Source organism: Varroa jacobsoni, unplaced genomic scaffold, assembly GCF_002532875.2.
Source record: "Varroa jacobsoni isolate VJ856 unplaced genomic scaffold, vjacob_1.0 scaffold_1214, whole genome shotgun sequence".
Lineage (NCBI taxonomy): Eukaryota > Metazoa > Arthropoda > Arachnida > Mesostigmata > Varroidae > Varroa > Varroa jacobsoni.
The window spans coordinates 354,470-369,795 of record NW_019214116.1 but is presented as its reverse complement, the minus strand read 5'-3'; the positions used below and the strand labels follow the sequence as shown (position 1 = coordinate 369,795).

The 15,326-nt window shown below is 41.6% G+C and overlaps 1 protein-coding gene across 1 annotated transcript; it reads left to right on the top strand.

The window, feature by feature from the left end:
- The first annotated feature begins 8,498 nt into the window (after positions 1-8,498).
- LOC111267738 (adult-specific rigid cuticular protein 15.7) lies at positions 8,499-15,270 on the top strand. The gene is made up of 4 exons (XM_022846190.2): positions 8,499-8,636; positions 9,982-10,062; positions 10,662-10,907; positions 13,721-15,270. The coding sequence occupies exons 1-4, from the start codon at positions 8,628-8,630 to the stop codon at positions 13,901-13,903; spliced, it is 519 nt and encodes a 172-aa protein (XP_022701925.1). The 5' UTR covers positions 8,499-8,627; the 3' UTR covers positions 13,904-15,270.
- Positions 15,271-15,326: the final 56 nt, after the last annotated feature.

Here is a 15,326-nt window from a genome sequence, read left to right as displayed (position 1 = left end):
CAATGGACACAGCGTCGGCGTATAAAAGCAGACAGATACGTCTATACAGAAAAGATCGAATTAAATGTCTGATTTTCTTCTTGTCATTGATTTCGTCATCTATTGTTGTTGTTAACAGTAGTGCTTCGACTGCTACGGTCGTTATCCGTTGAGGCTGAGTGTGGCCAACGGCTGTGGGAAATTTTTTACTTTGAGCGGATGACGCTGCGAAGGCGACGATTATATCGATGATGACAATAACAACAATTAAACCGCGTTAATTTTGAATTTGAGCAGACGCTCCGTTCCGGCGCGTACTCTAAAATGGTAACAATCGCAATGATGTAAGGCGATCGCGATCAGCGACTAAATAGGCATTACAGACGAAATAGGTGATACAACGTACGAGGCAAAAGCGTATATATATATATATATATATATATGTGTGTCTAAATCAATCGAAGTGTAGAGAAGAAAATACATAATAATAATAATAATAAAAAGAAATCTGTAGGTGCGGGTATACTTGTATAGTCATTTATTAGCTCGAATTATGTAGGCCGTTCCGTGCGAAACATGATTCACATTAATCTCATATTTGAAAATGGTACTCTTATAACGGTGCAATATATCGGGACGTTTTTTTTATTCAGGATGGATTTGTATATTTTGAGAGTCCAGACCAATTTGTTAAATATTGTCACTCAGGTTTTTTGCAGGTCACGAAAAATCCAAAGATCCGAACGATTTACGATTTTGAGTTCCAAATGTCGAACTACAATGATAAAGACAGCTCGCTATATAGACGTTGTATTCGGTAAAGGTTCTGCCGCTAGAAGCAACGCGATTCGTTGGCTAAAAGAGGTGCGGAATGATTTCTTGCGAAGTTAAATAACAAAAACGCGAAGGCTGTGGTTGAGTCCAGTTTATTTCAAAGTATACGGGTGTTAACGGTCGAGTTTGACGTACTCACAAATACAACACTTGTTTACCTCGGTCAACTAATTAAATCGGTGGCAAAACTGGGCCAATAGTAGGCGCCACATGCTTTGAGCAAAGACAAAAAAAAACAGACCTGGAAGTGTCTGTTTCTTTTGATTTCAAATCATGACAAATGATCCATTCTTTCAGAAAACTGTCGCGTGCAATAAAAAAAAAAAATGAATCCTTTACGGTCAACTTCTGTTGTAGGACAACTTTATAATCTACATCGTAAAAATTTCTAATGACAAACATGCAGCTTACAGTTGGAGGCTTTTTGTTATCCATCGTACTCGCCCTGCACTGCTTTCGGAGATGGCCATTTCTTTTTTTTTTGAAATTTCGTTAATTTCTTAATAGGAAAATAATTCAGATCTTAAGATAGTCAAATTTGCTTTTCGAGACTTTCGTACTCCAGACTTGAGCACGAACAGGATCGATAAGTTCATGGCAAAAGGCGAAAGAATTGGAGGAGTTCGTGTTTGCTATGTCGAGTTTCGTACTATACGACCCAACATGTGCAAAACTTTCGGCAGAACTTCTATCCCTGCTCCCCCTGAACTCCACCTTTGTCAGTAGCCTGATAAAACGTGCAACGACCGTGCGTAACTTGTCTTTCGCTATAGAGCATATTAGGGCAAGACATCATTTTGAACGCCATTACAGTTACGCTTGTGTAACTCATACGTGGATTTCCATATGTTTCTCCGGCTGCAGACTATTCAAAGCTATGAACAGTTACAACTTCGTTTCAAACGTATGAACAGTGAGAAGCTGATATAGATCTGCGATTTTTCTTTTTGTGTAATCTTAATTTGTGGGCCAGACCGCAGTGGATCACACGCGAGCCCAGCACTAAAAACCAATGCACTTGCTTTTATATTATACTAGCAACTTCTGCTGCTACATATCAGCGTATCTACCGCACCCTCTCGGCCCCGCCCCCGATAGTCTCCATCTCGCGCGTCGCAAACGACCCTATTGTGGCTGAGGTTAAAAAACATTTTTGTTTCTAGACCCCGCTGTGTTTAAAATGGGAAAGTAAGCTCACACTTAGCTACGACATAAATGTACACTTGAGAGAAGGAGTAGCTTTTATCTGTGAAAATGGTTGTCGCTTCATCAGATACTGTAGCTCAAGGTGTAGGCCTAGTCTTCTCCAATATATATATATGTAGGGCTATCGATTTCCCTTCTACAAGAAAGACCCCGCACCAATTCGTTTGAAAAGCCTTGCTGGCGTCGATATGGGTACGGCATCGATGGTTAAAACTGGTGACAGAAGACAATGACTCGACGCCAGCGATAAAAATATAGCCACCCAACCTACCTATTAGCCAAAAGTAGAAAAACAACTCGCGAACCAAACAGTACGAAGGTAAATTGTACCTATAGCAAATGTAAATCTCCGTTTAAATGCATCCCTATGTACATCTACGCGTAAATGAGAATGGTTTACGCGGCCAAAAAAGACGACAATTTTTACCGATGTCCTCGTCGCTGGCACCGTTTGAATAATTGCGGGTTAAAACGGTCCCATAATAATGATTTTTTCCTTTATGATTGTGATTATTAGCAACGTGCATATAGCGGACGTGTAGTTTACGTCTGCGGGTCTGACATTTCGGCTTGGAGATCGGAACGCCGATATGTGATAATTCGTTCACAATAATGGGTAGATTTACTGATGATATATGTTGAAAGTTTTTTTTATATGTTATTTATATGGGGATGGCATCCTTTATGGACTGGACTAATATTAATCATAGTAATTGATTTGAACTGTAGGTTGTGTTTGTTGAACGTTATGAAATCGTTGTTAAATAGGGCATAGATGATCTGGTAGTGAGGTCGTCATCGTATATTTAACTAGATTTGTTTCCTAAGCTAAACTTGGGTCCACATGAGGCGGTTTAGGTTTGAAAACGGTTATAGCGTGCTGGTAGGAGCCAGCTATCTGAATGAATTTTCAACTAACATGGTAAAAGACGTAACACTTCGAAACATCGATATATTTTAGCATATTCGCCAGTATCGCGAGTCTGGAAATCACAAACTATCCACGTATGGATCGGTGGCTGAACTTGATTTTTGTCAAATTCTCAGCTCGAGACTTACCCTAAATAAAATGATGTCTATTTTATTAAATTTTTATAAATTTACGTATTAGTCAAACGAAAACTAAGGTATAGTGTCCTGGAAGACGGTTCTTATTTATTTTTACCTAGTAAAATTGTCCGTCTTTCTATTCTGGCATAGCGTACCTTTGTGTCATGGCTCCGTTTCGTCGAGCGAATTGCAACGTTACCCTACTAAGATTTGAAATCCTATGGAATATCATAGAAAAATATTAGGGTACATATGTTTTATAAAACAACTGGTTTTCGATTAATGCAACCAAGACAACCCTTGTGATTATTCAACTACGCGAGTCTTATTTGGTATGGCAAAGTTACCGTTGCTGTTGATTTCAGGCCGGAGGCACACCCCTGAGTGGATCGGTGGCTGCCCCCCTACCGCATACCATTCGTTCTATCAACATTGGGCGCGATACGAACTCTCTCGAGTAATGACTTTCTCTCAACCAACGCACAAGGCAAATCACTTCAACCTATAGTATTTAATACTGTAATACGTGCTTTACTGATTCCCCTCTAAGTATCCGTAAAATAACTTGGGAATGATCCGACAATACTGCGATCAGCACGCGGAGAGACGCTGATGAATGTACATACATTAAATAGACATGTATGTAATCAGTAACAAGGTAGTCTTTTACTGTTAGGTAGTGCACGCGTTGACTTTAGCTTCGACCGCTAGCTTGACTATATACATGCCGATCTTTTTAACTGGTTAATATAAATCATTCAATCGTTATGCGCCAGTATCAGGATACGAAATAGATCGCTATCTATTGCAGAAAACCATTCGAGATAGGCCGGTAGGTCGGCTACTTGTATAGCTTCTGCTGGGTGTAGTTGCGCTCAGTGGAGGAAGACCGTCCGCGCAGCAAGTGGCACGACCTGTCGAAGGCTGTCTGTATCAATGTCCGTACAATTACTCATACTGGTTTTGTGTAAATTACAAACGTTACGTAACTGTATCTCGTTTATAGTTGAATGGATAATACACCAGCCCAGTCGGCATATACCACTCGGATTTCGATAATCACTCACTGTGAATGCTTCTGATTCACAACTCGTAATTTGTTTTGATGAGTAAACATTAATGATTGTGCGAGTCGTAGCGTTTCTTTTATGAAGCCGCGTTGAAGTACGCGTCCTGATCCATGATCCCTATAACCAAATAGCTCATAATAACTTTACAGTAAGCCGACGAAGCTGTGATTTGATGACGGCAAAGAGTAGACACCTTACGCACCCTCGGAAGCCTACTGTTGCTGGAAGGGTTGGAATAGAACATATCTCCTCTGCTTGGCATGATATTGGCCACAGTTAGCCAATATTTGTCGAAATGTACCACGTGATTCTAATATCTGATAATCAGTTATTTAAACCAATCACTATGAAAGCCCGGTAACAAAGGTTTATAGTGTATATACAACATCTGTAAAAATAGAAAATAAAAAAAAAAGCTTATATTATTATATTATACTCGTAGCTGATCAAAAACAGTTGGTGTAATTTTAGAAAGGGAAACTTATACGCGACACTTACTCTGTCCAATTAGCTTTTATATTATATATGTCGAGGGTAAAAGATTCGAACATCGGCAAACAATTTACCGGAGCAGACATGCGTTTATTCGCTGTTCCTGGTTTCGGAAGAAAGTCAGTTCTTTTTAGAACGAAAGAGCCGATTCATCATGGCAAAGACAGTCCGCCATTTTTAAAATTCAAACGAAGAACAGTCATTATCCGACCTGCTCAACAGCGAACAAACCTTCACCAATACTATAAATCTCATTTTTCGTCCGAAGTCGACGGTCTGCGTTATTGCTAGTTTCCATGTAGCTTTTATAACTGCCAATATCTTTGAGGTGATCTGCGCTGTTTTATACCTTTTGTACTCGCTGGCTGCTTTGAGCCCTCGCATTACTGGGACCGCTAGCCCACTATCAGTCCGTAAGTCCGCTGTGATTGTTCGTACGTACCATACTTGAAAAATATATGAACGAGTTTACACAAACTGTCGTTTGAAAATGCCATTTCGAGGACCAGAGAAAGAATATTTTCAAAATTACTAGTACGCGGTCTAGATTTCGAATTGAAGATGTTATCGCAGTGGTTGTTTATAGTTACCATTTCCTACCTTTAAAAGCCAATTGCACTGTAAAATGGCAGTGCTTCAAAGAATCGGTTGAAACTTGTACGAACTCAAGTACGTAATCCGCAAAGGCATACCTACCATAGTTCAAATCCGATATGGTTCTTTGCCAACCGGTCGAATCCATAGGGGAACCTTCCCACGCCTAAAATTGATATTAGCCTCGGCGAATAGAGTTATCTCCTGACCTCCCAGTGCTCCAAGCCCCTGATAATTGCTAATATCTGATAATTATCGATTTTAGTTATAACTACTGACAGCTGCGATTAATCTCGGATTGCAGCCTTGTGTTCTCTACTATCGTGGTGGTGCGTTAGTTACACTGCCATTACCCTATCATGATATATGGTCGATCGAATACCCCACGAACGCAGACACTCGCCGTTCAGAAGTCACACGAACTCGCACATTGACGATGCATAACCTTGGAGTCATATGAAAAAATGAATCCGATAGATTGATTGGCATCACGACAAGTTGAACTGTTATCTCGTGCCGGCGCGCTCCAGGTCCTTATTGAAGGTCACATTAATGTTGACCGTCGTCAGCTAAATTTGAGCCGTCACCTACGCAGCTGTTTTGCTGCCGCGGCGACTGGTGGCGCGACGTCGTAACATATGGTTACTTTTGCAAATCTGTTGACGGAACTTATCAATGCCACCCTCCGAAAAAGTTATATACATCTCTGGTCTAGGGTCCAAGAGAGAACAATGGAAAACCATCAGATGTTATGATACTAGGCGCATGTGTTGCGCACCGCTGCCAGGTGGAGCTGGCTGAACGGAGCCGAGTGCGTTGTCCGATTAACGGACCCGGGACCTGGTCGCTGGAGAATGATTGGTACAAAAGCAGCGGCTTCAACATCAACAGCAGAGTTAGTATCAAAAACAGGATATCTGGCAGTGGTCGGTATTCTGAACAGCCCGTACTAACAAGGTAGACGACGTGACACGGGTCGGGCAGAAAGGCAGATCATTTAATTGGACGCAAACAGGAATTCGTGCGTCAAATCTCTGTTATATGTTTGTTCTTTGTTAAACTTAAAGCTGGCCTCGACCAGCTACTAACGACTGTTAATGAAGCTATTGGCATGGAAAGAATAGAGAGTGAGCTATCGCACACCGACTCACAAATATATCCTATGACTCAGTAGAAAAGTTCGCACTGGTGGACTACGAAGTTTGGCGGGAGACGTGTTTGGGTGTAACTATACGTTATTAGTGGTTCACAGTACGAGACTATATTAAACGTGGAATCCTGGACGCGTGGATCACGTAAGAGGTGGCGTGAACGTATCGATTACATACGCCCGAGACCTATGCTGGTCAAAATGAAGAACTACAATGGAATGTATCTATTGCAGCTTGAAACGTACAACCGATTACTGTGTGAGCGACGTTTGACGAAACAGTGGAGAAGCTGGTCATCTCCTGTGATATGTATAGACTCAAATGAAAATTGTTCCGGGTGACGTTCGCAACTTATCAGTTCGGGGCAAAGCCAAAATGAAGTAAATATAAATCTGACTTGTCGATAGGGGTAGTTTACGCACCTCGTTTTGATTGGGATAAATAGATTTAGGCAATAATTTTATCAATAATAAAATTTTTTTATAGATCTAACGATGCCACAACAACATTACAGCACAGGCGAGGATATGACGAAAAGTAAGAGACTAGCTTTGAACCGCAATATAGTGCTGATGCATACGCAAGCGTTAGTAACCAAAATAGAAAAATCAATACGCCTCATATCTCAGCGCAGGACCGGTTCAATTTGCGTTTGTCTGGCGAACTTGAAATAGACATTCGTACGATGAAAAATGAGTTATTTTTCAAGGTTTGCTTGTTTTAAATGAATGCTTTAGATAGCGATCAGCTTTAGCCCGAGCTAATCGACGTTTCCGGACAAATTTTGTTGGAAATTTAAGTTTTTGAGTTACCGAGCCAAAAAATATATTTAGTAAGTACTCTTACATTTGTAAGTAGATAACAAAAAAATCCTGGCGCATATACATATATACGTACATATTCCCGGATAGCGCAGTGGGTAACATGTTCGTGTGCTGAACTTATGGACGCGTGATGGTCTAGGTTTAGACATGAACGTAGATATACTTCGTTTCATACTACATGCTGCTAGCCGTCTGAAGTAATACCTAATGGTTTCGGTACTTTTTATAAAGCATGGACAACAATCTTGATTCATATCTAAAATGTCACCCTTCCCAGCCTGAAACGAGCCGCGTATCTATGCCTAATTTCGAACCTAGACGGCCTTATATTCAGCAGTGGCCTTATGTTTAGCACAAGGCAAAAGTTGTACGTCATTACGAGCCGAGGACTGGAAAAAGCGGCCACTACACTAAATATGTCGCTACTACACCATCGTACTGGCTAATGCTTGCTTAGTTTGCAAGCTTAATACCTGCATAAAGTAAGAGATCCGTCTAGTTTTGCCCTTCTATGAAAACGTCCAAAAAGTGTAGTTACAAGGGTTTTTCATCGCCTTAACTGCCTGTTCAATGCTAAATTGCTCCATAACAGAAATTCATCCATCCACAACTTCCTTGGCACATACTTTTGCTGACCATTAAATCCATTCATAACTCTCGATTTCACATCGGATACCCATAACCATCTGCACTGATTGCACTGATTCGTGTCTATTTGAGCTATTTTTCTGCACAATAGCAGATCGCGGTTAGACGCACGTTGGTTCGCCACCTTCCGCCGTATTCGTAGTCGCCAGTGGTCCGGTGCGCGAACCACTCTCATCCTTGTATACCCCTTTCGTCTGTCTATCTGTCCGACCAACAATGGGCAGACCGCGAGCGCCCGAGACAATCACTCCATGTCGGCAGCAGGAAAGCTGCTGCCGCCGCCGCTGCGGGTTCGTTCTAAATGCAAATGGAAGCCCCCAGCTACTGTTGCTGTGAACTTGACTGCGTGATAAGCACAAGTCAAGTTCGCGTACGACTTTAACTAGCTGACTCCGTCGCTCACCCGGACTAGCGAAGCGTTACTGTGAGCGGCAGCGAAGCAACGGTAAGATATCGCTGGAAATGGACGAGACCAATCGCACTATTCCTCCTTTCTCCGTGGCCCCCGATGGGGAGAGGCTGGTTTGCGCGGGGGGCAAAGCTGCCTCTGTGTGTCCACCGTAGCCCAAACGTTGATAGCGTCTAGTGTACTATAGCGATCAACTTCGTTTAGCAAGGAGGGAGCATTTGGTGGGAAGATATAAAAAGCCAACAGCCCCTGGGGCCAACACACACACAGCGGACTCAGCCGTGTCAGCTAGCCAGTCAGTCTATTTGAAGTAGCTGAGCTTACTCTGCTTTTTCAAGCCTTATCAAACCCAACGAGAACAGAGTTCATCATGATGAAAGTGAGTGTTAAACCCTGTGCGCGAACGGTAACAATGCAGTGGAACAACGACTTAGTAACAGGCTATGCTTACCTTAATCACCTGTGGTGCAGTCATTTGCAGAACTGATGAGGCCACACTCTTGGTCGTATGTCCTGTCGAACCTTATTTACGTTTTTGCGTCCGTTCTCCTTCTGAGGTCTCCGGGTTTATCATTAACAATATTTTACTTTTTCCATTGTTTTGGATAGTTGTCGCTTTGTCACTTGTTATTAGCTCTATTCATGTGTAGTCCTGATGGCCTCCCATGTTGTTCTCCAAACACTAAGGTAATATTTGTTGAGACAGGAAAACTCGTAAATCGTACACGTTAGTATAAATAGCCTTTAATTGATGGACCTACCTGTGAGATTATTATGTTGTTTTTCGGCATATTCGACGCCTTATCGAGCCCCTAGCTATATTATAATGACGCTACTGTCGATCATTTTGCCAAGTCAAATGCGCGCCAAAATTTGAAGCGTGCATTAAGCTCAGTCGTTCATAAACGGTCGTTGCAGTGATCATGTTAAGTCATTTTTGTTCGCGCATTCAATTGTTGCCAGTGATTAATTTAGTGCCGGATCCCAGACTTGTCGACATGCGCGTGCAGAAGTGCTGGATTACCGATTAGAATAATGTCGTAAGAGCTACGAAATTTTCAAGTGCGAACCTGAGTGTCATGCGGATCGAGCATGTTACGCACACGGCATCACTGAACACATTATCCAAATGATCATTTCAAGGGATCGCAGGCTAAGCTTGGGGTCGTATAAGCGATGGCAGTTGAAGTGCTCTATGAGGGCTGAGCGCCGTTTGCGATAGATCGATTTAGAGAATATTCGATGATCTGATAGGTGATTGTTTCACCAAAAGAATGCGACAAGGGGCAAAAAATTCATTTCTGTCTTCAAAAAAAAGTCTCTAACTTCTACAAATCTCAAAGCACTCATTGTTCGATTAGTAACATTACTAATCAATTCATCGGTCAGTTTTTCCAAAGAAATTAATTTCAAGGCAACGTCAAGAAAAGGCTGAACTTCCATTCTAATGAGCGAGCCGATAAACTTAAGGGAAGAGGACAAATGAATAATACCCTTCGTGGTTTCTGAAGTGACCTTTATCAATTATAATTTCTGCTAAATTAACATTATGCACTGCGTAGCCTTACACAAGCCTACAACCGTTATAGTAATACGACTATATGTACTGCTATTGATGTACAAAGCGCCCTCTTAATTCCTTATTAGTAATCATCGGCAACAATGATAGTTTTCAGGACGAGCAGTACAAACCCAACCTGACGACTAACTATTTTTTCTTCTAGTTCATCGCACTGTCTACTCTCGTAGCGATCGCTGCTGCCGGTCACCATGGAGCGTCCTCGTCGAACTACCGTAAACAGGACGTGCGTTTCATTGGTCTTCGTTTTTGTCCTATTTTGTTATGTTACGTTACGTTTCGATACCATCATTATCTTACTAATGGTTCTGTGTCCTAGTGGCGACCAGGAACTGCATTGGACCGCGTATGTGGCACTGGGGGGTCGACAACTGGACCAAGATGAAAAGGACGTGATATGTGTGTTTTTGTTCATGTTTTTCTGGAAGATCAAGTTTGGAATTCACATCGGAGATACAGTTTGGCTAGAGACGTATGCTTTCGGAGAAGCCAGTTGATGTATCTCGAACAGAAATTTTCCTTTAACTACATGTTCATTGGGTCTCCTGGTTCGAGATTATGTAATGATTAAGGTTTAGCAATGAGACTCCAACATGTCAATAGCGAGTATATTAGATAATAATATATTAACAGTTGCTAAATAACATAAATAACCAGTTAGTAAATTCTACAATACGATTAGTTAACCTTATTTTCCCCATGAATCTTGTCGGTACTGTAGGGACTAACAAATTTGAGGGCTTCTTAACGGCTACGGGTAACTGTATGGTTTAATGTCGTAGTTTTGGTGAGTTCATTGTGCATTACTATGGTTTATATATGTAGGATTTCGGCAACTACGCTTTTGGTTACGACATCAAGGACGACTGGGGAAATGTCAACGGCCGTTCGGAAAAAGGCTCTTACGGCCACGTTGTTGGATCATACTATCTTGGCGAGATTGACGGGCGTCACCGTTCCGTTGAGTATGTCGCTGATAAGCTTGGATTCCGCGCTGCAGTAAAAACTAACGAACCCGGAACCAAGACTTCGGAACCTGCTTTTGCTCCCCTTACCTCGGCCTTTGGCAAGGTAAGCACAATTTAGAGCTGAGAGTGATTCACACGGTTCGTGTTGCAAAGGTGACTATCAACGGGTAGCGAAAAATGATCGAACTTTATCCGTGAACTCAACACGGGATAAACGAAATACGCTAAACAAGCTCACTTCGTTAGTAAACCAATAATTAAGTCTATTTGAGTTGAGTTGATCACCATCACCGAGTTGGAGAAAGGGTCGCGACAAATACTGCGAACGAATATAGTAGTATTTGAAGCGTCATAGTCGAAGCTGGTTGATTGGTTAAGTCATATATTTTGCAAAAGTTCAAAAGGATTCAATGGACTCAACAGCGCCGTGCCTTAATCAGCCACATTAGGTCACGTAGTTAAGCCTGTAGGAAACTTTGCCTACATTGAAACATCGTCATGAGCTACTTTCTGATGCGGCTCGGGGATGACGTAATTTTATGATTACAAAAGAAAAGTTCACCTTTTGTCATACCGCTACAATAAGATGACCAGTTAGACAAAGGAAAATATTCGAACGGCACTTCAACGAGTCGTAACGCTATAGATAAATAGGACCATTGGACATCAACGGCGGCATAAAAGGTCCGCTCGTCTTTATCGTGGCCTGAGCCTTTATGTGTTGTATAATTCTTTCTTTCTTTTTTTAAGATAGCTTCTACGTTTTACTAAGAACTGAACTATTGAAAAAGCATCAGATAAGGAAGATCACCGATGACGAGTTATTAGCGCACAGGATTAACCTTCACATGGATTGAACGATCCGAAGCCTATAACTGGCCTAACGACAAGACGAAAAGAGTAATCTAAGTAGTAAAACCGAATGGATATCGACAACCACAGTGGTAAAACGACATAAAGGACATGTTTTTTCAATAAGCTTTGCGTTATCCTCTAGTACGTACTGACAACATGACATGCTCACACAGACACACATAGATCCGATCATCTATTAACTAAATTTGTGTGTTCTCTTAACAGCGAGTCAAGAACAACCTTAACTGTATAACCTTTTTATAGACCTTGTTGTTAACGAATATTTATGGATTATGTTTTGCTGCTTTCCATTATAGTTTACCACGATGCTGTCCGACACCCACCCATCTTACGCTGTTTCTCTTTTGCAGTTGTAGAGATTTTCAGGTGTCGTCGTTGCTTACCTTTTCATCATCCGCTTTTGGTTTCTCGTGGGTTTCTCTGTAATCATTTAGTTTTTTTTTTTTCTTTAGTTGATTCAACCTCGAGTGGAATCCTATTGAATAGGATTGTACACCCCTAATAATTCATCCTTTATTAACGTTGTTCTGTCTGTTTCATATGCGACGCTCAAACGTGAATGGCGTCAGAGTGATGATAGGGAAGAACAGCCGCTCGTCCGCAGCATGACTCGCTTGTTTGACACGATTAGTTCATTATTCTGTCTGTGTATTCTCAGCATGCCCTATCACTCCGGTCTCATTTAAACAGCATAAAAACGCCAACACACACACAGATATGGCCGGCTTAAATGAGTATATAGTGCAACGGGTAACACCAGGCAGTGAGGTGTGGTAGGAAATACTTGACTACCTTACATACATATCTATTCATTGATATTCTTTATTCGCTCGGTGACCTGCAGCTTCATAAGGCGATGTTACTTGTTCGCGCAGATTGTGACATACCACACAGAGAACCTGCCTACACAATGGTGGCTAGTACATTCACAACACGTAAATAGATCCACAGAATGACATGGTGCGTTCCGAGATAACAAAGAGCGGTAAGGCATAGCCACCACAGTTAGTTCGGCCCCACGCACTGAGCTGATCTTGGCCAGATACGCCAATGAAGTGACAAAGCTTCAGCGGTGGGATGGCCAACGGACAACCTTGTTGGTGATGCATCACGATAGTGTCCAAGATGTGCAAGGATTTATAGAAAAATAAGAAAGTGTAAAGGATCGACACTGATTAAACGACAGAAACAAAGGATACGTCTGATCTGTGTCCCTATTGTTATAGCTCGCATTTTTATGATGTTTCGGCAACTTACAAGTTGGTCTTTGCTGAGATTGATGCTTTCGGTGTTCTGATGGTCTGCAGAGAAATAAGTATTCGCTAAGTTTGACACCTTGAGCCCATCTCGTCGCACCATAGAGATCCAGCGTGGGGATTTCCTCCAAAGGAGACTTCAGAGTGCAATTAGATTTCGTATAATTTAGCAAGAATTAGTGATTGGATGCGCAGAGTGGTTTGTATTTAACTGAAACGGCTAGCCCAACAAAACGAACCTTCCTGAAATGCTTGATATTGTGAACGTTGCTAGCCTTCTTTAAATCAAATTTTGTTTATGCTAATATCAGTGACATGAGCCTTTTTTTTTTTTACTATTTCTCAGTTGCGCAAAAACTAATTGATTGATAAACAAGGTGCTTTTGCAGTCAGAATAGCTGATGGGTATCCCCTCGGTTTTGAAGCAGTCAAACATTGTTAAGCATACTTCATTTTAAACGTTCGTCAAAATCTAGCTTTGTAGCAACTAACGTACCCAAATACATCAGCATCATGGCTTGCTGAAAAGCTCTACACAAACAGGCTAGTTATTATCAACGACGAAAGTCCCTATTTAGCACCAGTGCCATAGGCGTCCTAAGATATGGTGCCCATTTCAATCCCAGTCGTCGATTTACGCTTGCTGTCAAGTCGAAGCTTTCTGCCGCAGCATTTTTACTTAATGCCTTGACACCCATTTTGTCGCCAGTCACGCTCTTTACGTTTTTCTTTGGCTGTTGTTGTTATTGTTAAGCCCTAGCTTACGTTACTCATGCGTTTGCAGACAATTCCGTCCGGTTCGATCCAAGCCGCTCCCGTGAAGGTCGCTGCTTCCTACGCTGCCCCCGCTTATGCGCCCCTCGCGGCCCACGCCTCGTATGGTGCCCCTGCCTACGCGGCTTATGCTGCACCCGCCTACGGATACGAACATGGACAGGCTTACGGATACGGCCAGGGACATTATTAATTTATTAAAATAATAAGATTAATTAACTCTAAATAATTGATTTTATTCAGGTTGAAATAGAAACAGAGAGAAGCGATAAAGAAGTACGTTGACATGCTGAATAGGTAGCAACAACAGACAGGCAAAGTGTCTGTCTATGGATCCGCATGTGCTGAAATTTGTTGCGCTACTCCTGCTTTGAGGGTTCTACGAGTAAGGTTAACGGGGTCCAGCTAAAAAGCTTAACGCTTTAAGGAAAAACAGACTTCGAACGTTCTGTAGTAGAAACATGAACGAGTGGCATTAGTTATGGTGGACAAAAATCGGATATGACCCCCTTTCTACCCCCGCTAATCGCTAATTATAAACGGTTGATTATATCCTTGGAATACGCGCAATGGCTAAGATGCGTTCTTTTTTTTCTACTACATTTGTTACAGCCTGCCATGCAAGCCTCGGACATTTATGACAACGTTAGGTTCATTAATATGTTCGAATCTCTTAACTTTTTTTCCTTCCCTTTCTTATATCGATAACTTCATTCCTTGTTTTTTTCGCCGCCAGAAATCGAACAGAACATACTTTGTTTTAATATGAACCCATAACTTACAATGATGTCATCATTCTCATCGATTGTGACGCACTGCCCCTCAAGGATAACTCTACTTTCCTTAGGTTTGTATTCTATTAATGATTGACGGTTTCAGCTTGCCGAAATCTTTGTTACCCGTGCACTTAGCTTTTCGGTCCTCATTTTCTTTGAGCAGCGTTAGCACAATAATACGTTCCGCCATAAAAAGCACTGCTACATGATATCAAAAAAAAATTAACTGAATCAGGCGATGATCAGCAGCGGTTTTCTCTACACGCTTGTTTGCTCAGCCGCATTTTACTAGATTCTAAACAAGTTAATGTTTCCCATCGTGCCGTACGGGGGGGACATACCAGCAATTGTTATTGATAGAAAAAAACGTATGGTAAACAAATAATAGCAATACAGGTAAGAATATGTAATAGGGAGTAAACCGAAAGTAAGACAAGACAGGGAAGCAAAATGTTGAACCAAACGTAAATTTTCTATTCCACAAGAAAAGCCTTATGCCAAATCACTAGAAGGTCAAAAAGGTCAGTTTGGAAGTTGTCAGGTCTAGATTTACAGATCGGCAACGGCCAAGTCTTGAGCCTGTTTTCGGCCTGGCCAAGATACGAGTATTTATTCAGCAAAGCAATTGAGCAAAGTCGAGTTGCGTACCCTTGTGTTGATGGGTGGTGTTTGTAAATAAACGGAGAAAACATGCTTAACGTAAGGACTGCCAGTCTATAACTATCGTGTACATAATGCTAACGGTGATGATAACATTAATAAAAATTTCATTTCTTCTGCAAAACCTGGTTGAATTTCCTCTATTTCTATATCGTTTATGAGCAGTCTTTTGAGTGAAAC

Bases quoted from the DNA above. Each gene is read 5' to 3' on its own strand.
- LOC111267738 (XM_022846190.2), top strand. The intron at 10,063-10,661 runs GTGCGTTTCATT...TTATATATGTAG, and splicing joins CGAACTACCGTAAACAGGAC to GATTTCGGCAACTACGCTTT. The intron at 10,908-13,720 runs GTAAGCACAATT...ATGCGTTTGCAG, and splicing joins TTACCTCGGCCTTTGGCAAG to ACAATTCCGTCCGGTTCGAT.